The 25,435-nt window shown below is 38.4% G+C and overlaps 1 protein-coding gene across 3 annotated transcripts in view; it reads right to left on the bottom strand.

Annotated features, from left to right (window-relative positions):
- Window positions 1–25,435, bottom strand: part of eys (eyes shut homolog) — a 206,369-nt gene that overhangs the window by 174,986 nt on the left and 5,948 nt on the right. For 2 of the 3 annotated variants that reach the window (XM_077582976.1, XM_077582977.1), the window contains exons 2-5: window positions 8,211–9,007; window positions 6,768–6,884; window positions 2,422–2,615; window positions 535–665 (exon numbers count right to left, since the gene is read on the bottom strand). In XM_077582976.1, the coding sequence (XP_077439102.1) occupies window positions 535–665; window positions 2,422–2,615; window positions 6,768–6,884; window positions 8,211–8,958 (1,190 nt within the window). In that variant the 5' untranslated portion in view covers window positions 8,959–9,007. Of the gene's footprint in view, window positions 1–534; window positions 666–1,301; window positions 1,462–2,421; window positions 2,616–6,767; window positions 6,885–8,210; window positions 9,008–25,435 lie in introns of those variants that run through there. The other variant, XM_077582978.1, reaches the window with a different exon arrangement.

Here is a 25,435-nt window from a genome sequence, read left to right as displayed (position 1 = left end):
TCTTAGCCAATAATGCCATGACATATTATTTATTTATTATTTTTTCCTTGTCCCAGTCCTCCCCTGGCCACAGCTGAACACTTTAGTTATTCTAAACCTGCCAGAGGATGCACTTTTTTTTTTAGCTATTGATTAAACAATTTGAGTTGAGTGACAAAATAAAAAACAGTGCCATGTTTGTCATTAAAAAGAAAGATGTTAACTTGTGAAACAGCACGCTTACTAATATTTATATCTATATATATCGATATTAAATATTTTTTTTGGGGGGGGGAATAATGGCGGCTGACAAGGCAGATAAATAAACATTTAAAAACTTAAGGACACATACAGGAAATCTTTTAGCAAGCATTGTTATAAAATATATTTTGAAAATCACCACAGGTTGCTATTTGAGTATTCAAGTGAAAAATAAATTGTGCTCACATTTAAGGGCGATGACAAAATTTGACCAAATTGTATCCAGCATGTGTATTTCCAGGCAGTTTGAAAGAAAGAGCAGTTAGATCGCTGTGTGTGTTTTTTGTGTTTCACCTGCACACATAATCACGTCCCCTGGACACACAGGTGGCATTATTGAGGCACGGTGATGGGCTGCACACGTTCCGCCGCCCACTCTTGCATGCTGGGACCACTTTACCATCTGCACACACACATTCAGAGGCCTGCACACAGGGTAAGAACAAACCAGGTCATGTGAAAACAAGGCTTGATTTCACACATGGCTGAACGCTATCTTTTTCTCTAATGGTAAAATTGTTCCTTCTGTCAATGTTGGAATGAAATCCAAAATTGTTATTGGTATTAGTAAATTGTACACAGTTTAACATTACTATGAGAGTAAGTGGAACCTCAGATTTCAAATGTCCCAATAGTAATACAATTTGGAAACTGAGCAACATGTTTTGTGTGAGGTGATGTTGTGAGAAAGCAACATGACGATTGAAGATGTAAGCCATTTCACATGTTGTGATGTTGCTACTACAAGACATTCTGAAAAAAATGACATTGCAGAATGTTCACAGACAGAAATGTCTCTCAAAGGACACTTTTATAGGGCTTGGTCACGGAGTGAGTAAGCTGTCTCTCTCTGTCGGTGGGCTTTTCACAATAACGACCGACTCACTCCACTTTATTCCTTACCGTTACCAATTAATCATAAATTGTCCACATTCTCAACACTTAATAGTTTGACTCAATTTACATCGTTTGTTTGTGGATCATTAGATCAGCTCTGTGTATGTGGATCTATTTTTACTGCCAGAAATATGAATAGGCAGTTAAAACAACAATTGACTTACCATATGGCTTAGTTCATAGTGAAGGAATTGGTAGTTCTTATTGGCTCAAAATATTGATGAAATGTGACTGTTGATGGGGTAAAAAGTTTATTCCCTTTATCACATGCCCACATGGTCATTATTGTCAAGTGGCCGTATTTGGAGCCCTACTGTACCTTTGGAAAGTTTGAAAGAAAATTGTGCCATTAAAGCACCCACACACTTTTATAGGGTAAATATCTAAAAAAAATAATAATAATAATTAAATTTAAAAAACAAAAAAAACAAATAAAAATAAAATTTAAAAATTTAAAAATTTAAAAATTTAAAAATTTAAAAATTTAAAAATTTAAAAATTAAAAAAATAAAAAATTAAAAAATTAAAAAAATTAAAAATTTAAAAATTTAAAAATTTAAAAATTTAAAAAATAAAAAATTAAAAAATTAAAAAATTTAAAAATTTAAAAATTTAAAAATTTACAAATTTAAAAATTTACAAATTTAAAAATTTAAAAATTTAGATGGCCAGAATACATACAGTAGATTGCAATAGCAATTTACAGGTCTGTACCTACAAAAGATGTGGACCCACAAATAGGATCCAAAATTTAGTGGGCAATTCCCAGATCCCCAAATTGGACGTGACACCCAAAATTTGAAGGGTCATAACTCAAAAATCGTTTGAGCTAGCAGGCTCAAACATCTGATTCTTTCATTTGACATCATAAGGCACTAATAAAACAAAAAATCAGGCAAATGGAAGAGGTGTCACTGGGGAGACTGTGTGACTTAACATGAAATGACCCAAAAGGGCACTTTGTGCATCAAGGGGAAGAGGGGCAGCTCCCAGAACATCTAAAGCACCTCCCTCTGCACATCTCTAGTTCCCAGTGAAGGTGGAAAAAAATAGAGCATACATAAAAAACAAACAATAACCACAAGGGCAATTTCAAGCAGCCTTTTGAATATATATGCAATAATTCAATCAAATTGTAGCAACAACTCTTTCTCTTTGCTCATCTTCAGGAGGAAATATTAATTGCTGCCGCCTGAGTGCAGCCTTTTGATCTTATTTCAAGTGACTATCATATATTAATTGCCATGTGCTTTGGAAAACAAATAAGGGAAATTAAGTCCTCACATGCTCTCCTGCACTGCAAATTTTATCTTGCTGACATGCGTTTGACATGCAATCAACGGCGAATGCAGAGTCGCAGTAGAGGCCCCTGAAGCTTTCAGGACAATGACACACCAGACCTTTGGGAGTCTCCTCACATATGCCTCCATTTCTGCATGGATTTGGATTACAAGTGGATTTTCTTTCACAAGGTGGGTCTGCAAAACAGGAAATATAACCTTTATGTAACAACGTTAATCAGACTAAAGAAAGGATTTCACTGTGAAGTGAGAATAAGTCATTAGGAAATATTTTACAAGAAAAGGGATTTGATTTGAATGGTGCTTTTATCTCTTCAAGGTAATCAAAGTGCTTTTACAGTGTAACCTCATGCCTCATTCTACGGCCAAGGTAATAGGCGCAACTGGGCTTTAGGTATCCTGCTCAAGGATACATCAGCATGTTCATGGAAGATTGATGACCACTCTGTTGCTTGAGTCCAGCCTTCCCACATATCAGTTCAGTATCGTGAAATGTTCACAATAGCAATTGTGTCTTGCCCGTAATATTTGTATGATGTCAGGCAGTCGATGATTCTAACTTAATTCCTTTCTTTGGCATTTGACCTCAGTAACACACACACACACACACACACACACACACACAAATCAAGTATATTTTCATCACAATTAAAATAAAAAGGAATCATCCTTTGGTTAAAATCAGAAAGTTATTATTATTGTATTCTCGTAATGCCTAAGTATTTTTTTTTCTGTTTTGGGAGACCTATTTTATGGTTTATAGAAAACATACAAGAAATACTCAGATGAAAATTTGACATATGAGGCAGCATGAATGATTCCATCATAATGAGTTCTTCTGACAAAATTCCATGGGAAATCCTGTCTTCTAACTAACTAACTAACTAACTGGTTAGGTTTGAATACCATTGAATGTATATTCAAAGTAAAATTGCATAAAACACTTTATATAGACTGAAATTCTGATTACTATACATTCATTAGTCTATTACATAATTATTGCAACAGGCCTACTATTTTCTAATAGTTTATCAAGCTAATGGAAACATTCATAGACAGATAAGACAAAACAAAAACAAGCTATGTTTTGATATATATTTTTAAAATACTCAGTTCTTGGTAATTCATAAATTATAGAGACAAAAATAAATATTTTATTGAATCACAAAACTAGCTACTTGTACAATTTTTTTTTTAAACCAAGGTGGAAAAGCATGCAAAATGTTGATCTCATCCAAAGCAAAATGAGCGCATTTCTCATGGTGCCGTGTTTGTGTTGCACGTCAAAGGAGGAATTGTTGATCTGTGACTGTATGCGGTGAAGTCAGGTGAACAAATGAGCATTTGGGTCAGCATCAACGTGAGCCGCCCTGTGTTGGCTGTTGGGTGAAGTCACCGCACAGCTAAACACAAACAAGCAGCTTTGTTCTTCTTCCTAAAGCTTTAGATTTTTAATTTGAAGACATTGTGATGTTTTATTTATCATTCTAAATTATTTATTTAGTGAGTCCAAAGCATATGTGGTCTGTTCATGTGTGTATGTCAGTCTCCACCAATGCATTATGTACACATAGGGTAACATCCAATATAGCTGACTTAACCTTAACTTTAAGCAAGTACTGTATTTATTTTGTCTGTAGTTTATACCATTTAACCATAAATAGATACAACATGCTAAGGACAGAACAAAATTAGGTGAAAATATTTCACCAGAATTTTAAAGTGAAGCAAATGAGATTTTGATGTACTTGCTAAGGCTTTTCATTTTTATCTTTTTGTTGAGGGGTCTACACATTTATCTTTGTGGTGGATCTTTCTATGCACATTTTCTTTCATTTTTCTGCTACAATACAAGCATGCCTGTCCCAGAGACACCTCATGGCCTCCTCCGTGGCAATCAATCTCCTTGTATTTATCTTCAGGGCTTCTTTGTGCCACAGATCATTTCCACTCCATAAATTGAGTTTTCCTTTACTGTCTTTACACATCAAGGCTCGAAATAAGTGGTTTGAATCGCAGTTTGCGCATTTTGTGTCTCAAAATATTGTGGAATAGCAAAACTGAGAATCAACCCCTGAGATGTGCCAAAAATCTTCGCTGTTCGGTGCTACTTACACTCCCCCAGCTAGCTAGCAACGAGCTTCGGCTGGCTATTCCAGTGGCTAAACACGTGGCAACGAATACGCTACATTTCTGGCAAGTATTGTTCTGGCGAAGACAGAAAACATGCTAATTGCTGAGCTAACCTAAGATTGACGCAGCTAGCGTGTTGAACACTGTCTGGAAGTAAGTAAGAAGGTTTAAAGTAAAATCTCAGTAATATCCTTTTTTTCGCAATAGAGTTTTAATTTTGACTTTTGAGATACGCACAACAAGAAAATGCCGTTTTTAGCATCAGCTAATGTGAATTTAAGAACTAAAACCTGTTGGTTACATAAAAAAAGACAACCAATTTTTGAATTTACTATATTGTCATATTTTTATTGTTTAATAAAACTCTTGCTTCAAGTCCCTTGTATTATTTTGCCTCCCCCCAAAAAAGAGCCTTGCGCGCATAGTTACTTAACATTTGTATACAAACATTTTATATAGAACTTGATCATAGGTGATTTTTATTTGGGAAAGGCCATTAATAAATTTTAAGCCATTAAACATAATAAAATGTAAAATTCCAACTCACTTATAACGACCAAATATGTTTTGTTGCCCTTTAAGGGCATATTTCATAGCCTCGCTAATGCAATGAATAACTGTAGAAATTCAATAAAAGTAAAAGGACTCAATTATTATGTATCTGTGTCTACTGTAATTAAATTGGTTAACGGAGTGATGACTTCATACTTATTACTAATTCTATTTTGCTGACAACAAAATGAGACTGAGATAAAATCAATTAACATCTCAACAATTAACATGGACTAATAAGGATGGTAGGTAATACATTGAAACAGATAGCCCAGATATAAAGTAGAGGACAGTCAAAACAAAAGAAAATCTCATTTGAAACATCCCATGAGCTACGCTCATTATTCTGTGCACATAGACTTTGGCCTATGAGGGCAGCCGGCAATGGAGCAGGCACCGGCTTCTTGCTTGATTAACGAGGAAACTGCAGCAGAGAGGAGGAGGAGGAGGACGCAAACGCTCCAAAGAACTCCCAAGAAGCTGATGGGACAGCGGGGAACCGGCACGCAACATACAGTAACAATTCAGCCCCCACCCCCAAATTCTGTATGCCACTAAAGCTGCAAATATTAAAAGAAAAACAGCTAAGCATACAAAAGTTTTGTCTAATGTTGAGTTGATCTGCCAATATTTACAGAGCAGTCACAATTTCACAAGCATTGATTTATTTAGAGGTTTATGCAGGCGATAAAATGTAGGACATTTATTTGGCAAGCAGCAATTCAAAAGGGACCTGTACACGTCACTAAGGGAGGAGAACTGTACATTTTTCAAACAAAATATCACAACACAATTAAATGTAATTATATTTACAGTATAAATCAGTTTAAAAGAGACAGATGATTCTGGCCTATAATTTAAAAAAGAATGTCTCATAAAAAATGTCCACTAAGATTGCATATGAGGGCACTACTTCACATTTTCAAATTACAACTTTCCATTTCAAATGAAATATGTTCTTCTTGCAGTCAAGGGGTTCAGGGTTTGAATCTTGACTGGGGGGCTTCCTGTTTGCAGTGTACGTTGCATTTTTTATTTTATTTTTGCAGTTATTTTGTGTATCCAAACTTGTTCTAAATGTTGTCCTTTAGCCACTTGTTAGATAACAGAAAGTTATGCATTACTGTAAGTACGATAACATTGAGAAGTTAGGTGAGTGTTACATTATATTTTACGCCCATTCATTTGATTCAAGAACGTGATTGATGTTAGACCCTGCACATGTTCATCATAGGGGAGTTCAATGACAACTGAATTTATACATGAGCCAGCCAATAACATCTGAAAAACTCGCAGCAGTATCAAACTTGTGATTTAATGCCATCAGCAGGTAACAATGCAATATAAATGACATTTTAATTAGTAGCTGTAAACCTGTGTTTTATAAACTACGACACGCTCCGTTAGCCAGCAGCGATTCGTGGCTTTTTACAGGCATATATGAGCAGTCGTAACGCCGGCTTCTGAAGTGTTTGATTTAAAGCGGCTGCTGCAATGATTATGATGACAAATATAAAGTAGGTTCAAGTTCAAAGCATAGAAGGAAATGCTGATCTTGGAAAGAATGTTTTCAGCTTAGACCTTTACTAGAGCAAGAGGCTTTTGAGTTGAACGACATGGTGGAGCATCTACTGAAATGCCTACCTGAGAATTCTGCAGCACAGATGCAGGTGAAGGAGCTGGACGACACTTGAACGCATGTCCCGTTTGTACATAATCTGTTGCAGTTTTCCTTCCCAATGATTTCCGAGCAAGTTGTTCCTAAACAAAGAACAGCTGATTAGTGAACAGAAAGCCATGAGATAAGATTAGATTTCTCTGCATTATGCAACAAAGTTGACTGCTATGTATTTGTTATTACTTTTTTGTTTGCTTTTTATTTAACAGTTGATCTGATAAGAGCTCCGTGCTGACTAAACTAATGTGTGCAATAAAAATAATAATAATGAATAATAATAATAAATAAATCACTGGAGGAATGCTTGCATTACGAGTTTGACATTTTCATGCTAACCTCTGCATTATTTAGTTGTTGTTTTTTTAAATACTTTATTGATCCCTGAGGGTAAATTCTCTTACACTCTGAGGGGAGATGGCAAAGTGAGGGGGCTGCACAACAGTGTCATAACCCTGAGTATTTGGACGTTCAAGGTCTTGCTCAAGGGCATTTGTGCAGTTCATCTTTCAACTGCAGTGGGTCTTGAACCTGCTACTCTCAGGTCCAAAAGTTCTTACACACTGTGCTACTGCTGCCCCTATTATTCTAAACAGTAATATATTGTGCAACAAGTCGAGCAAGACTTAACAAAGCATATTCATATTTAGATATCCGTAGTGTCAATAAAAAAAAAATCATATACAGTATTTATGTATTAGATAGACAGTAGCTGTAAGAGTAGCTATTAATCTAATGGTGACTGTTTGTAGGTTTATTTTTCCCAAAGGAGTACTGAAAATAAAATATAAAGCTACCATATTAAAATTGTGATTTACTCAATGCCAAAATGTCCACACAAACATAAATATAAGTCTTAAACAGCAGTTGCCATCTGTCTTCCTGACCTGCATTATATTAATTAGCGATGGGCAAGTACCAACCTCAGGTGTCGGTATCAGTCCGATTAAGTCAAGTCATTATTTCAAGGTATCGTATTTGCGACGCTAGCTGCTCGTGGCCGCTTTAGGATCAGGAACTAGAAATGAGGATTTAGAAGAATAGAAAATTACCATTAATTTCATGCAATTTTAAGGGGGAAATGCTCTATTGGAGTGTAGGTCTTTCTTTAAAACAATCTGTCATTGTTTTTGTTTTTTTGTGTGTGTGTAGGGGGGGCGGGGGGGGGGGGGGTATTATGTATCAAGAGTACTATTTATTTGGTACTTGGTATCGATATCGGTGACTACTCAAGAGTTGAGTACTCGTACTGGTATCAGTCTGAATAGAAAATCATAATCAGAATACTGTGTTTAGACTAGTGGAGCTGTACAGAACATATTACTGTAAAGAACATTTTTGGGTTGTCTTTCACTTTAAAAGTGTTTTTTGAAAGCCCGTATGCTTAAAGTGATGGTGGGTTTAGTTTTTACCAGTAAAATGGGGAGGGCACAGACATTTATACGTCCTGTGGTTGACTTCCGCAGAGCCGTTGCTCAAGCAGACCCCTTTGTTTTTACAAGGACGTTCCAAACAAGCATCAAATTTGTCACAAAACCTCCCGGAGTAGCGGCGGTGACATCGGCATGAGTACGCCCCTTCCCACTTGTCCGTTTGACAAATCCCCTGCCCAGAACAAAGTGGAAGCAGAGGGGAGGCCTGGCAAAGTTGTTTCTTGACCAGCACGCTGAACCTTAAGCCGTGCTTACACAGATGAGTGTCTTCATCGTGAAGGCCGATGAAGTAGCGTTGGCCCGGCTCGAGCCACTTGCTATCCATTTCGACACTTCTAATTATGTGCTCAGGGAAAACAAACTGCTCTCTTGTCAGCTCGTTTGTAGAACAACTTTCAAAATCGTCCTTAGAAACGTTGAGGAGTCTGACGCCGTATGATGTCAGCATCTCATCGGTGACCAGCAGCAGTTTGTCACCGTGCTGCAACTGAAGTGGGCAAATCTGTGGGAAGTTAAGAGGTTCACTCAAGTCATCTCCACCATCAGAACCCCAACACTCTTGAATGGTACCGCAAATGTTCTCCGTGAGGGTCCAGTTCATTTGGACGACGATCTGGTCCAGGCGCCACTCAAGTGAAACCGGTTTGTGGCAAACGGTTAGGCAAAAGCTCATGTGGACCATCCAGCAGACAAAGACGGAAATGAAGCAAAGTAGAGATGTCGTCATGTTTTCTTCTTTTGTCAAATTCCAGGAAAAAAGCTGTGCCGATGAATACCTGGGGAACAATAACACAACTCTGAATGAATCAATTGTAGATTACACTGACAACTAACATTCTCAAAACTGAAATAATTATCCTTCCAAATATCAACACTCTCATTCACACCTACAGGTTATTTAGCGTCTTCAAATAAACTGACTTCAATGGCTTTTGTATCTGGGATTCATTGTCTTGACTTGGAAGCAGACATGTCAGCCACCATTGCACCGTGTTTGTTTTTTTGGTTTTACATTCTTTTGTTTTGCTTGAAAATTATTTCCCTCCATCCAGGGACATCCAGTCTCCCTCCTTGAGATAATCGGTCATCCAGGAGAGCCTCAAAGTAGACCAGCTTCTCCTTCATTTTTGTTTTCTTGAGATCGACCACTATTCGTCCGACCACTTTATTTTTTTTGCCCGACAAGGATAACAAAGAAATCACACGATGTACTAGCACAACAACCACAAGTCGACTACTGATGAAGAATTATCAGAAGCATGGTAGTGCAACACATTACAATTCAGAGACAGCTGTATTCTTAGTCACCAATTACTTTCAAATGACAGTAACTAGTAACTTCTTCAAGGCCACCTAAACAGCCCGTTAACAGTAACATTATTGCAATAACCCGCAGCATCTTGTTATTTGACTGATTTCTATATCAACACTGTATATGTATTGAATTAGTTTTTGTTTTTACAGGTGAGCTAAGTCAAGTGGAACTACAAAGTGTGACAAATACACTCAGTAGTGAATTGTTGCCTGCATGTTTCATAATGTGTGTGCGTGACTTGCCTTTGCTAACTGTCATTTGCTGGAGCCAAAAACCACAATATGGGTTTTGTTTTTAATTTGGTGAATTGGTGGACTTTCCACTAAAATTAGACATGGGTATTTTATCAAACATTAGACTAGGCTCTTAGTCACAATCTGACTTCTCTGTATTGTTGTCCCCTACAGACAAGCAGGAGCCATTTCCCAGTTTTATGGTGTAATTTATTTGTGTGGAGTTATACAAACAAACAAAAAACACACTCAATTTATTTCCTGAAGTGGAAGATTATCTACTACAACTTACACTGATTCACTTTTTCAGGCCCTCTCTGAGTCTTCTCATTATCTTTCCAAAGTGCAGGTGGGGTTTTCTTTGCAACACTTGCTTTTCTTGCTCTCATCCTCACAAATAAAACCAAGCATTCACCAATGGTTCTTTCATATGAGAGCTTTTCACAGGTAAACAATTTAGGATCAATGTCTCAGTTCAAGATCGCAGCAAAACACAGGGCATATACTATATAGTAGATAAATAGAAAATGGATGGATGGATAGATTGGCTAAAAAAAATGTATCTTGTCTACAAATCTATATCACAAACAGGATGGCAGCATCAAGACCACAGTCTACAGGAAGCGCACATGGACCAGTATCTACTTTGGACCTCAGAACATCCCATTGCACACAAACTGTCAGTTGTGAGAACATTATTCGAACGCACAAGCATTATTACAGACATGGAGGACAGAAAGAGAGTAGAAAAACACATAGAAACAGCACAAAAAATTGTCAATATCCACGATGGGCAATAGAAAAAGGCAAATATCAGGTAAAAAAATAAACAGAACGACAAAAAAAACAAATTAAAAGAACAGACAATCAATACAAGGAAACAATCACATTACCATATACAGTATTAGAGGTGTAACAGAACAAATACAGTGGGCAATGAGATAGGTACAATAATTAAGCTACACAAAAAACTAAGGCAGGAATTAGTGCATCCAAAGGACAGTATACATCCAGACAATAAATGCAATGTAATATATGAAATACCCTGCAAAACCTGCAATAAAAGCTATGTTGGGGAAACAAGAAGATCTTTCAACATAAGAAAAAACAAACACCAAAAGTTATGTGACAAACAGCAACACAAAGGGCCACACCTAGAAAACCTAAAATCCGCCATATCAGATCACTGCGAACGAGACGCATGCATCATAGGAACAGAAGAACAAAAATACAAAAGATAGATAAAAAAAAAAAAAGTAGAGATCAGGAAACGGGGACCGGACACACTAAACAGGGACGAAGGAACTTTTCAACTTTCCCCACACATGGGATCCACTTCTCTGGTGATCATCGAGCGACAGAGGCCGTATAATCGGCGTGGAGCGTCACATGACAATTGCGCCACACCTGCTACACCCAGGAATATCAGCTGATAAGACACGTCACAACTGTCAGTTTGACAGCTTCTGAAGAAGTAGTCAAGGTAAAGGACAACCTCTTTTTTGTCATAAAAAAGAAAAACACAAGACGGAATGGATAGATTGTATGTGGATTTAATGCCAATTGTCTTTAGCTTCAAAAATTTCGCCTGAGGTCAAAGTTCACTAGGAAGTTGAAATCAGTTTGCATCAAACCACATATTAAAGTCCTTGAATAGGGCTTTGCAGATCTTTGGGTATGTGTCAACATATCCTCTTAACGCATTTTTCGTCTCATCATCGTCCTCTGATCACTTCAATTGAAAGCTAATGATAAGAATTTTCCCGAACTATCATTATTTTGCCAGTATGATGGCCCTGATTTCCGATCATTTTCAGCTGATCGGAGCAATAGTTGCCACAAATAGGGTAATAAAATTTTTATATTGAGGTGTGCGGCAAAGCCCATCCATCCATCCATTTTCTTAACCGCTTGTCCTCACAAGGGTCGCGGGGGTAGCTGGAGCCTATTCCAGCTGGCTTCGGGGAGTAGGCGGGGTACACCCTGAACCGGTTGCCAGCCAATTGCAGGGCACACAAAGACGAACAACCATACTCACAATCACACCTATGGCCAATTTGGAGTGTCCAATCAACGTGTCATGCATGTCTTTGGAATGTGGGAGGATACCGGAGCACCCGGAGAAAACCCACGCAAGCACGGGGAGAAAATGCAAACTCCACCCAGGAAGGCCGAAGCCCGGACTCAATCTCACGTCCTCTGCACTGGGAGGCGGACATGCTAACCAGTCAACCACCATGCCGCCTGTGGTGGCATGGTGGTTGACTGGATAGCCTGTGCGGCAAAGCATTGTACAAAATTTGAACAATAATCTTGGACCAAAGCTAACAGGTGAGCACTAAAGAAGGTGTTTGTACCCGTTTTTTATCCGTCCCAGGGGGCATCCATTTTGCTACTTGCTGTCGATTGAAAATGACATCACAGTTGCTCAGTGCTCAGGTAATGACTAATCACGGTTGAGCTTGTGAACGTCACGTGACCAAACTCAGAAAGCAGGTGAGCTGTGATTGGTCATTACCTTAGCTTGAGTGGTATAATTTTCAGTCGACGTAGTCAAGTTGCAAAATGGATGCCCCCTGAGGAGGATAACAATTTTATTTATTCAATCGATTAAATGACTAATCTGATTAATTTCAACTTTGCATTAAAGTGTATTACAAAAGCATTTTTTGCCCTGATTACCGTTTATTAACAGCTCTATATTATTGTGAACAAAATTATTGGGTTGACTTCGCCTTTTCAAAGGTCTAATTAAACAAACATTTTTGTGAGACCAACACGAAAATAGTACTAAAAGTACTTTTCTGAGGATTCATGGCATTTTTTTCTTCAGCTTTTCATGCAGAGTTGTCATTATTTGAGCTGCAGTGCTGCTGTCCACCAAGTGTGTCCTAGCAGCCTCAGCTGATCTAACGTGTCTGCAGAGAGTGACAATGCAAGACAAAATATTCTCTCTGCGCCATCGGTGCCCGAAACTCACTCTCTGGCTGGGAGATGAGTTGAAGCAGACTACACAGTGTTTCACCCCTCAGGCCATTTTCATGTGCTCAACATAAAACAAAAAGTGTCAATGCTTCCTTAAAAAAATAAATAAAAAATGCTAACTGCGGAACTGCGCTATCAATTGATTTTTGCTACAATGCAAGACAATATGATAATTGATAAGGCTGTAAAGTAAGAAGGTCTCCCTTACATTTTTGGATTATTTTCTCTTCTGCAGGATCTCAGACACAAAGTTTTAATGACATTTTCTGAGATTTCCAAGTGTTGTTCCGCCCTACTTTTTCAGCACTCTACTCTAGTGTGTTAGTGAAAAGGTTACGTTGATTAGAACGTTCACAAGACTAGGCAGCAGATTGCTGTGTGCTTGATTAAACACCTGCAGTTGTCATACAGGAGTACAACCTGTGCTACTGGTTCATTTGTGCCTCTCGTTTGTAAAGGGCTTTTTTCCTGTTAAATACACATGGGCAAAGCAGTTTCAGCTTCATTTGTAATTTAAATCTACAGACAAATTGAACGGACTGATTAAAAATTTAATTATCATTTCACAGACTTCAAATTTAGGAGAACAATCATTGGGAAGAGCCATTTAATGGAAAAGAAACCATATTTTGTGAGTTAACGTTTTCATAATGGAAACTGCAGACCTCAGTTTGATACTATAGGATTTGAACCAAGCAGTGGTCAAAACCCATACAATGACACTATAAAGGTATGTAACGTACATAATTTGAATAGTTAAAAAATATGTATCTACTACAAATTTAAAAAAATATGTACGGAAATTTAACAATACATTCCTGGGGACAACAGCAATCATGTTTCAAGTGACATTAGACTAAAGGGGATGGAGGGAAAGATCATGTGGGGGATAGGCAGGGCTGCTAGTGAATTTAGTGCCCGATGCACAATTTCATGTGGATCCCCCAAATTGCCGATTCTTGTGCCCAGCCAAAACATTTTTATCAGCGGTGGGTGGGTTACAAGTGGGGCCACCCATGGACTCTGATGCCCAATGCACAGTGTGTCATCTATGTTATTGTAGAGAGTCAACCCTGGGGACAGGATGGCTGATTGCTGCGGATGATGGCATACATATTTACTCGGCATCCCAGCATTTCACGGTCCTTTTAAGGTCTAAAATTCTGATAAGTTTGGTACACAATTTTCCCTGTTCTAAGTTTTGTCATAGTTCTCACAGCAAGCTTGTTTGTATGGTAGCAATAGAATCATGACATTAGACGACACAGGGTGAACGACACGGCGCGCTCCCGTTTTTATAAGCTCATGTGATCACAGCTTCATTCTAGTCTATCGTGGCCATAAAGACACTTCAAAGCTACTCAATGTTTAATTCATAAAAAATATGCATGAGAAATGTGATTGACCCAATCAGAACGTGACACGCCAACGGGGAATCTACGGGCAGTCATGGTAGGCCGGGGGCTGAACCGTTCTACCATGATAGAACATGAGAAATTTTAGGAAGACTTTAATGTAGAGGGGGAAAAATGCATGGCATACTACATTTTGGGCAAACAGAGCTGCTGTGACCACCAGGATCATGATGTAACCCTTGCATTAGGCTCAGTGGCACAAGAGTTCGCTTGAAAACAAAGCCACCAGAAATATCAGTGATAAATAAGAAAAAATGTTTCCAGGTGGTGGTAGCCTAAGAGCATGATGTTGTTGCAAGCTGCTTGGACACAAGCTATTACAGCATAATTATTTAAAGTTAAGAAGATTGCATATAGCATAAGTGAAATTTTAATGTTATCTAATTGAAGATATTTAATTAGAGAGCCCCTCAGGTATTTATTAATTATTTGCACTGATAGTTTTTCCATGTATTGCCTTAACTGGGTAAATGGTGAAGTCACTAATAAATTTAGTAATTCTGTAGATTAATTAAGTCTAAAACCACAGTTCCGTGGCAGGAGAGACATTCAGCAACAGTGGTCATGACTTCAATTTGGCAACTAAAGTCTTCAATACACTATACTCAACAAGGTTTCAATAATACAGTGCATAACCATGCATATTGTATAGCTGCTGCAAATCAAATGCACATATCCACAAGCTGGCCATGGCAGCGATCTAGCTACTCCAAAAAGAGACAGCGAGCTGGGACACAAAGGAGACACTTTTATATCCCCATGCACAGTGACATCAAACTGACAACATCGACAAGCCGCATGAGTAATAGATAAATACCAGAGGAGAGGCTGTGACCAAAACAACAATTCTGGAAATACCAATATCTATCTACCAAGAAAAAGACAAAAGTCATGAGAGGCATTACGTATTCTATGTTTAGTAATCCATTACATCCAAATACTGACTATGATGAAATATTTGCTCATGCTTATTGACTTCATCATGATCAAACATAAATGCAATAAGGACTCTAAGCCACAATCATTAACCTTAATTGCTTTGTGTAAAATGCCAATTATTAAAATCACAGATGTGCATGCTGTTGGATAAAACCTAAACAAAGAGACCAAAGGTCTATACTAGATGTCTCAAATTGAACAAGATTTAACTGGTCCACACAGAGGAACATTTCAGAAGCAAGGTCAGGATAGTGAGAGTGAAGTAATTGTCTCCTCTCAGCTTGACGCTTTCATTAGGACTGCCGCGTTCTAGGATGCCTAACACGTTGGCACACAGAGGGCAGCGGATCAAGGGTGGCAGCGTAAATCCTCAACTGATGATGACACCATGAGGAAGACACATTATCATATTTAATTGGAAAGCTAACATATCACTTATTGTCTTGTTATTCTGTTCCTTCTTCTTCTTTTCCTTTATTTTCCCTTCAGGGGTCACCAGAGCGAATCAGTTGCTTCCATCTAACCCTGTTCTCTGCATCCTCTGCTCTCACACAGCAACTACCTTCATGTCCTCTTTGACTACATCCAATAAATCTCCTCTTTGGTCTTCCTCTAGACCTACTGCCTGGCATTTGGAAACTCAGCATCCTTCTACCAATATACTCACTATATCTCCTCTCGACATGTCCAAACCATCTCATCTGGCCTCTCTGACTTTATCTCAAAGCCTCTAACATGCGCTGTCCCTCTGATGTACTCATTCCTGATTCTATCCATTCTGGTCACTTTCAAAAAGAACCTCAGCATCGTCATCTCTGCCACCTCCAACTCTGCCACCTGTCTTTTCCTCAGTGGCACTGTCTCCAGACCAAACAATATCGCTGGTCTCACCACAGTTTTATGAACCTTTCCTTTCATTTTAGCTAAATCTCTTCTATCACACATCACACCTAACACTTTTCTCCACCCGTTCCAGCCTGCCTGCACACGCTTATTCACTTCTTTTCCACACTATCCATTGTTCTGGACTGTTGACCCTAAATACTTAAACTCCCCTACTACTCTTTTCTCCCTGTAACCTCACTCTTCCACTTGGGTCCCTCCCATTCACACACAGATACTCCGTCTTGCTACGGCTTACCTTCATTCCCCTCCTTTCCATGGCAAACCTCCATGCCTCTAGCTTCTCCTCTACCTGTTCTCTGCTCTCACTACAGATCACAATGTCATCAGCAAACATCATAGTCCATGGAGATTCCTGACTAACCTCGTCTGTCATCCTGTCCATTACCATAGCGAACAAGAAGGGGCTCAGAGCTGTTCCCTGATGTAGTCCCACTTCCACGTTGAACTCCTCCGTCACACCTACAGCACACCTCACCATTGTCTTACAGTCCTCATACATGTCCTGCACCACTTGAATATACTTCTCTGCCACTACAGGCTTCCTCATACAAAATAGTTATATATACTTATATATATATATATATATACTTCTCTCTCGTTTTCCTCATTCATCAACTCTTCAAAGTACTCTTTCCATCTTCCCATCACAATACTAGCAACTGTCAACACACTTCCATCCATATCCTTTATTACCCTAACCTGCTGCACGTCCATCTAATCTCTTTCTCTTTGCCTTGCCAACCTGTATAGATCAGTCTCTCCCCTCCCTACTGTCCAACCTAGCATACCAGTCATCGTAAGCTCCTTGTTTGGTCTTTGCCACTTCTACTTTCACCTTACGCATCATTTCCCTGTACTCCTGTCTACTTTCTTCAGTCCTCTCAGTGTCCAACTTCTTTTTAGCTAACCTCTTTTTCTGGATCCACTTCTGCACCTCCTCATTCCACCACCAAGTCTCCTTATCTCCTTTCCTTCCAGATGACACACCAAGGACTGTCCAACCTGTCTCTCTGATCACATTTGCTGTTGTTGTCCAGTCATCTGGAAGCACCTCCTGACCATCCAGAGCCTGTCTCAACTCCTTCCTGAAAGTCAAACAACACTCTTTCGTTTTCAGCTTCCACCATTTGTCCTCTGCTCTGCCTTTGCCGTCTTTGTCTTCCTCACCACCAGAGTCATCCTACACACTACCCTTCTATGCTGTCTGGCTACAGTCTCACCTACGGCTACTTTGCAGTCGCTGATCTTCTTCAGATTACACAAGATGTAGTCTACCTTTATGTTCCTACCTCCACTCTTGTAGGTCACCCTATGTTCCTGCCTCTTCTGGAATAAAGTATTCACGACACACATTTCCATTTTTTTTGCAAAGTCAACCACCATCTGTCCTTCTGCGTTCCTCTCCTGGATACCAAACTTGCCCATCACGTCATAATCATCTCTGTTTCCTGCACCAACGTGTCCGTTAAAGTCTACACCAATGACAACTCTCTAACTTCTAGGGATGCTGTGCATCATTTCATCAAGGTCCAACCAAAAGTTCTCCTTCTCCGCCAGCTCACATCCTACCTGTGGCGCATATCCACTAACAACATTGATCATCACACCTTCGATTCCAAGCTTTAGGCTCATCACTCTATCTGACACTTTTTTTACCTCCAGGACCTCCATTCTTACAGTCGCCAGTGATGTATCTGAAATTGCAATGAAAGTCTTTCCATGCCATGCACCTTAGTCTATCGCTAATGTACATATTAAAATAATTGTAACATATGTTTGCATGAAAAATACTTCAAGACCATAATACAAAACAATCAAATGGGAGTACTAGCTCTCTGCTCCAGCATTACACAGAGGTTTTCAGTTAGATTGAAAATTCAATCCAGTTAGTTTTAGATAGATAGATAGATAGATAGATAGATAGATAGATAGATAGATAGATAGATAGATACTAGCAGGATAGCAAAGCTCGGGTTGCCCTTTGTTTAGTGGTGTATAATCTAGTCATTCACTGTAATGTATTCAGTAAAGGGGTGTGTGTCATAGGCAGTTGCTTACGGGGGGTTTTCATGTTAAAATGTCTCCAAAGTGAAAATATCCAAATTATTCCTAAAGTGTCAATATTTTGTGTGGCCAGCATTTCTTTGTAGCACTAGCGTTAACCCTTTTAGACATGGAGTTCACCACAGCTCCACATGTTGCTACTGGAATCCTCTTCCACTTCTCTGTGACAAATATGAAGCTTTCATTTCATCCTTTTTTTTAACTTAAAAAATATCTTTACTCTTGGTCACATAATGACAAACTGAAGAAATACCTGATATTTTCTATATCAAATATGATATGACAGTGGTAACTAATGACACTTGTGGATCAATGAGTGCACACAGGTGTAAGCTAATACAAATTCAACTAAATTGTGAAGCCATACTTGTGCATGGTAATCTCTCATCATTATTTCCATGATTCAGATCGTTTGACAGCTGCAGGAACTGAATGTAAATTATGTTTGTTGATCTGCGGCTTTTCTGTCATAAGTTCCCCAAAAAGCTTTAAATTGAAAATGTTATTGTTTACTATTTCTTTTGTTCAAGAAATCACTTCTAATTCCAATTAGATGCTGCAACCATTAAATCTAGGAGTGAAAGCTCACAGAGGCAGATGAACTTCATTACGGAATCAATTCACCAACATGCCAATCTATTCTAAAAGTCCAGCCCTTTGTAAGTGTAAAATTGACACAATCATTGGACTGTAAAATAAACACAGGCACTGTAAATCAACTGGCACAGACCTAATTTCTCCATCCACTAACTGCTTGTGTCTTCCCATTACACTGTGGTACTTGAATATGGTCAATCATGTTTTTTTTCTCTCAAAACATACGCCTGGCAGAATTGCTTTGTGCGAAAGAAAGAACCATGAGAGTAGGCTTGACAAACATACTCAATAATTCCAGTGAAACAGCCATAATCCAAATTGATGTCCAGAGTCAGCCGCAAGCCATTCATGCCCCTGTGCAGCCATGAGAGATGTGGTTAGCTAAACATCACGAGGCTGCAGCCTGTGTCACACTGAAGATCACTTGTGCTCCCTGAGAGGCTTTGTGTATCATCATTGGCTATAACACTGATGAACATGTGGGCCACTCAACCATAAAAACTAACCTCTGTCTCCATTTAACTGCTTTAAAGGCTTCAGTTGATGTCGATGGTAAAACCTGTTTTCAGCCATATTAGTAAATCAACAAATAAGTCATTTTTTTAAGGTAAAGTGTACATGAAAACGTCCTTAAAAATGTAGAGTGAAACTAGAGTGTGAGGAGGACCTAGGTGCAGACACAAGTGACCAATAAACGTGATATGGTTTTTGGTGGAAAGATGTGGCTCGATAATGTCTTCTGGTGTAGGGGGGCTGGGGTGCTATGGGATGACGGGGTGTAAGTCCTGACTGAGTCTTCTATGACTGGATGCACCAAACTCAATGATGAGTGTAGACGATCTGGTGCACGACTTGACAACCTGGGTGTTGGCAGTGGAAATCATGGATGAGTCTTAAAATATCAACTTGGGTATTCTGCTCCGTTACACTCCCAGTTGACCAAGTACTCTAGGCCTTAACTATTTGACTGCCAGATGTTTTCAGAAAAGGGATGCCGTGGGTGCCAGACGATTTAAGGCGTTATTATAGTTTGATTAAATTCTTGTAATTTTTGCCAAAATCAGGCTGTGTTTTTTTTAATGCCCTCTATGGACAATAATAGCAGTATTATGCTAACAGCAAAATTAACTATGCTGTATATATATATATATATATACTGTATATGTAAAATAAAGGTCTAATTTGAATATTTCATATGACATATTTAGGGCTTGAATAAGTCCATGAGTCATAACAATAGAATTTTTTCTGCATGCCCAGTTTTCACACAATGGCACTTTTCCGAATAGCACAAAACTCTTGTAATTTTGCTAAAATCAGGCATTTCCGTTGAAGTGAGATAACTTAGTCATTTATGAATATTTTTTTCACTTTCAACCGCTCAAAATGTTCAGTGGCATCAGACCTATCTATACATATATAGTTTTTATTTTATTTTATTTTTTTAATGCCCCCTATGGACAATAATAGCAGTATTATGCTAATAGCAAGACTAACTACGCTGTATATATATATAAAGTAAAAGACTAATTTGAATATTTCATATGATATAGTTAGAGGCTCAAACAAATTCATAAGTCATAACAATAGAATTTTTTTATGCATGCCCAGTTTTTCACAATGGCATTTTTCTGAATAGCACAAAACTCTTGTAATTTTGCCAAAATCAGGCATTTCCTTTGAAGTGAGATAACTTAGTCATTTATGAATATTTTTTTCACTTTCAACTGCTCAAAATGTTCAGTGGCATCAGACCTATCTATACATATATAGTTTTTATTTTGTTTTATTTTTTTAATGCCCCCTATGGACAATAATAGCAGTATTATGCTAATAGCAAGACTAACTACGCTGTATATATATATAAAGTAAAAGACTAATTTGAATATTTCATATGATATAGTTAGAGGCTCAAACAAATTCATAAGTCATAACAATATAATTTTTTTATGCATGCCCAGTTTTTCACAATGGCATTTTTCTGAATAGCACAAAACTCTTGTAATTTTGCCAAAATCAGGCATTTCCTTTGAAGTGAGATAACTTAGTCATTTATGAATATTTTTTTCACTTTCAACTGCTCAAAATGTTCAGTGGCATCAGACCTATCTATACATATATAGTTTTTATTTTATTTTATTTTTTTAATGCCCCCTATGGACAATAATAGCAGTATTATGCTAATAGCAAGACTAACTACGCTGTATATATATATAAAGTAAAAGACTAATTTGAATATTTCATATGATATAGTTAGAGGCTCAAACAAATTCATAAGTCATAACAATAGAATTTTTTTATGCATGCCCAGTTTTTCACAATGGCATTTTTCTGAATAGCACAAAACTCTTGTAATTTTGCCAAAATCAGGCATTTCCTTTGAAGTGAGATAACTTAGTCATTTATGAATATTTTTTTCACTTTCAACTGCTCAAAATGTTCAGTGGCATCAGACCTATCTATACATATATAGTTTTTATTTTTTAATGCCCCCTATGGACAATAATAGCGGTATTATGCTAATAGCAAGACTAACTATGTTGTATAAATATATATAAAATAAAAGACTCATTTGAATATTTCATATGACATAGTTAGGGGCTCAAACAAGTCCATAAGTCAAAAATAGAATTTTTTCATGCATGCATTTTGTATTCATTTATCAGCCTTTGGCGCCACCTAGTGGATTTTTGTGTTAACACACTCAACACACAAATTCCTCTATTTTCATGTTTATGACTCGTCAAAGAAGCGATTGCATCAGTAATCACGGAAAATGCATTATAACACATCAGGTTTACAGCATATGAAAAACTGATTTATAATGGGAGTCAATAAGCCAAAATCGGGCATTATTACAAGAATTTCGTGTAAATCTCTCCCTCTTCTTTGGTAATAATTATAAATTACAGCATGGCGCCAATTTGAACTTCCTGGTAAAATGTCAGGTCCCTACTGTATTTTTTTTCAAATGTTTTTTCTTTGATGAAACACAGAAAAACATAAAAATGCCAGAAAATGGACAAATAAAGCCCAGGGGTTAAGCATTTTGACTGCTCTTTCAAGGTCTACAGAAAATTTTGTGTTTGGACTATGGAAACACACATACTAAATGAAAGATTGGACTCTCATCTTTCATCAGAAAAAAAAGTTTGTTTCTACCTTATTCCGTTTTTCAGTAATCAACAATAGAAAATCGTTAGTTTCACCCAAATGCTCTGTTTTGAAACAAAATACGGAGAAATCAAGCTTTTTGTGAAACGATATTATTTCATGCACTCTAGTGAATTTGACACCGTTTTTTTTCCATGAATGATGCCGCAAACACCTAAACAGTGCTTTACTTCTGTAAAACACTACCACCAACAATGAAAAAGTGTTTTTTGATAGCAAAATACGTTAATTTACATTCAACAGTGTAACAATTTGACAAAACAATTTGGCAAACTATTTACAAATGTGTGCAACTGTGGTACTATTTACAATTGTGTGGATGTTTCAAATACAGTTTTTCTTTTTGTAACACTCCCCTGCGTGCAAGAGGACACAGGAGGATTTGCACAACAGATTAGTTTCACTGCGATTGCAGACGCTACACTTTTTTGCTGGCTTTTTTTTCTCCGGGGAATAGCAAGTATATACTGCAGTGTGTGTTTGGCCATGTTGCCATCAAGTCTACTCTCAGGATCATGATACGGTGACGTTACGGTGGTGTTACGTCTGGCCTCCTCATGTCCTTCAGTTCCTATACCGGGTGGTAAGAGATGTTCTGATCCATCTTATCCGCTCCATTCATGGTGGCATCGTAGTCCATAACCAGTGTCTTCTCCGTGATCAGACTGTACCCACTCCTCCGATGAATATGCATTGGACTCGTCGTCCGATTGAACGTCCGCCTGAGCAGAAATGCTCGGTTGTGCTCCGTGTTTTCCGGCGTTAGCATCGCTAGCCGGTGAGGCTTTATGACGTGATCATAGCCAACGCGTCAACGCTTCCAACTTCGGCGTCAACCTCGGAGTCACCATCATCATTATCGTCGTCATCAATGTGCTCTTTAGCACTGGTTGAAGCTTCTCTTCTTTGAAAAAAACGATCAAGCGTGAGCTGCTTGCCACCGGTCGCCATTTTCGCTTTCTCAGCCATTGTCCCCTCAACACTCTAGCTCCGCCTCACGTCTTCTACTACTGACGCCTACCCGATCTTGTCCAAAGAGAGTCATCGCTGCCATCTAGGGGCCAAAAAGAGTCATTATACTAACTAGATCTGCTTGATACTTTCAGCACAGCTGGCCAAGGCTTTCCTCCACCCGTTTCCCCCCCCCCCCCAAAAAAACAACTTGTGAACGTCTTTTAACGTCTTTGGCGCTCCTCCTTAGGATTTTACTAAACGTTATTTAACGTTTTTGGCAGTCAAAGAGTTAACAACAGATCCAGATGTTTTTTCATGGAGGAGGCAGTGGCAGGGACTGATATTATGTAGGCCACAGTAATCCACACATGGGTAGAGTTGATCATTTGTGTGAACAAAAATGAAGCCAACTACTAACGTAGCCATTCAATAATGTATTACTCGTTCCTCTTCCCATTGAGAGATGTTAAAAGCCGAACACTGGGGAAGGGTGCACCTGGCAGAGACATGACATGGTGTTAAGTCAAAACGGGAGCAAGGTTAGGATAAACAGCAGGAAAGAGGGAGAGTTCTGGTTCCTTAAGTTGAGTTTAGCTTTTGGCAGCGACTGCAGCAAATTCCATGCAGTTTTGGACAGCTGAGAGAAAAACTCTCTCTTAAGGGCCTTGGCCTCCATCGGCGCAGTCAAACCTTCGTGGTAAATTCTTACTTTTTGTACACCAAATTGTGATAAGTTTATAATCAGTATCAGAATCTAATTGCCATTGTCTGCACAATACCTAAACAGATTTAAGTTGTGTGTTCACATCCTCTCTGCTGACAGCTGAGTACATCCAAGCTGTTTTGGTTCACTTCTGGCATCAGTCGGCAAAGCTTGTGGCGGAGACTGTGGCTCGAAAAGAGACTTTGAACTATCGTGTTGTTGAGAAGATGGAGGAATAGGTGGAATCTGTTGCTAACAATTACGCTCCCCTCTGATGTTTACCGAGACCAATCACGCTTCATGGCTCGGTTAATTAAATGATTGAGGTTCGCTGGTTATTGACGGAAAGCAAACTCACCCTTGATGTGATTTAATGCCCCGAGAAAAACTTTGTAGAGTCCTTCCATGCTTAACCGACTACGTATCAGCCATGGGCGTTCTAAAAATGACAGAAAACTCAGCAACGCTGGAAGTGCCTTGATGGAGCGACATGTAACTCTTTGCTGCCTACTTCACACTGACTGCATTCCCTCCGCGAATGTAGAAAATGATGCACAAACCTTGAATTGTACTCAAATAACTATACAATGCGGGAACCAATACTCCAAGAATGTAAAAGTTATTTGTCGACTTACAGGTAGGCCTAGTATGATTAAGATGGAAAACCATGTTGCTGGTAAGATGAACTGCCGTAGCCCAAGACAATATGGAAGCAAGGAGGCAGCCAAATAGGTACAAATAATAATAAGTACAAAGAAGGTTGTTGTCTGAAAACTACTGTAGTTATCACTGAAGTAAAAAAGCATGGAACTCCATCATACGGGCCTGGTACCAGCACAAACAACTCTTTAACTAACAGGGAGGGTGGTGCGGGTGCGGAAAGTCCAAGTGTATGCAGGAAGGCCAGCTTTCACACAGACCATAATTAGTTGTCAGGAAGTCAAACTAGAGTCTCATATGGCTGGATGCAATAAACTCAGTGAGGAGTGTTGATGATCTGGCAGCATGGTGGAGTCCAAGTTCGTCCGGCATAAGACAAGGAGCTGCAGCTGTTTGCTGGCACCAACACGCCTTTGTCCAAACTTGCAATTAAACATAAGCATGCAAAGCACAGAGGGGGAAAGGGCGGATCTCAGGATGAGGAGATGGCGGATCTGGCAAGATTTGTTGTTTTAGCAATGTTATAATGACCAAATATAACTACAATGTCATTACTTTAAATTTCCTGGAGGATAATGGACTCACAATAGCAATTAGAATCTAGTGGGGCATAGTGGAGGAACATTGTACCATTTATGCTATCAAACAGCGAAAGAAAAAATTATAATTCCATATCTTAAATTATATTAATCAAGTATCTTAGAATTACTTAATTAAATCGTTTTTATCTTGGTCCAGGGTCCTAATTTATGACTTAACTAAACAGTATCACTCTTGAGGTTGATTGTGTGTTATTGCTAATGTACAATATACGTGTTGCTTTTCCCAGTTTTACTATGTCAAAATACTAAAACAACAAAGCTTGGGTTGACCTTTGTTTAGTAGTGTTTCTCAAATGGGGATACGTGAAGGCACTCCAGGGTGTACGTGAGATTTTAAAATAATAATTAAAACGTAGCATCCATGCAAAAATGCTTTAAAATACTCACTAATTTATGCATATACTTCAGTAAAATGTAAGCTCATAAAATGAATGTTATTCAACTTAATTTTCATAAAAAACCTGAGTCTCCCCTTAGCAGAATGATCCGGCCCAGTCTGTCCTATGCCATCTAGCATCATCTGTCAATCATTTCAAAACTTAATTTTACATTAAGAAAGTTATTTTTAAAAACAGGTCTTTAATATGACCCCAGAGGAGAACAGTTAATGGTGATAATGTTTGTGTGCACAAATCTATCATTAATTTAATTATGTAT

This window comes from Vanacampus margaritifer, chromosome 12, assembly GCF_051991255.1.
Source record: "Vanacampus margaritifer isolate UIUO_Vmar chromosome 12, RoL_Vmar_1.0, whole genome shotgun sequence".
Lineage (NCBI taxonomy): Eukaryota > Metazoa > Chordata > Actinopteri > Syngnathiformes > Syngnathidae > Vanacampus > Vanacampus margaritifer.
The sequence above is the reverse complement of the archived record's forward strand: the minus strand, read 5'-3'. Positions and strand labels throughout refer to the sequence as shown.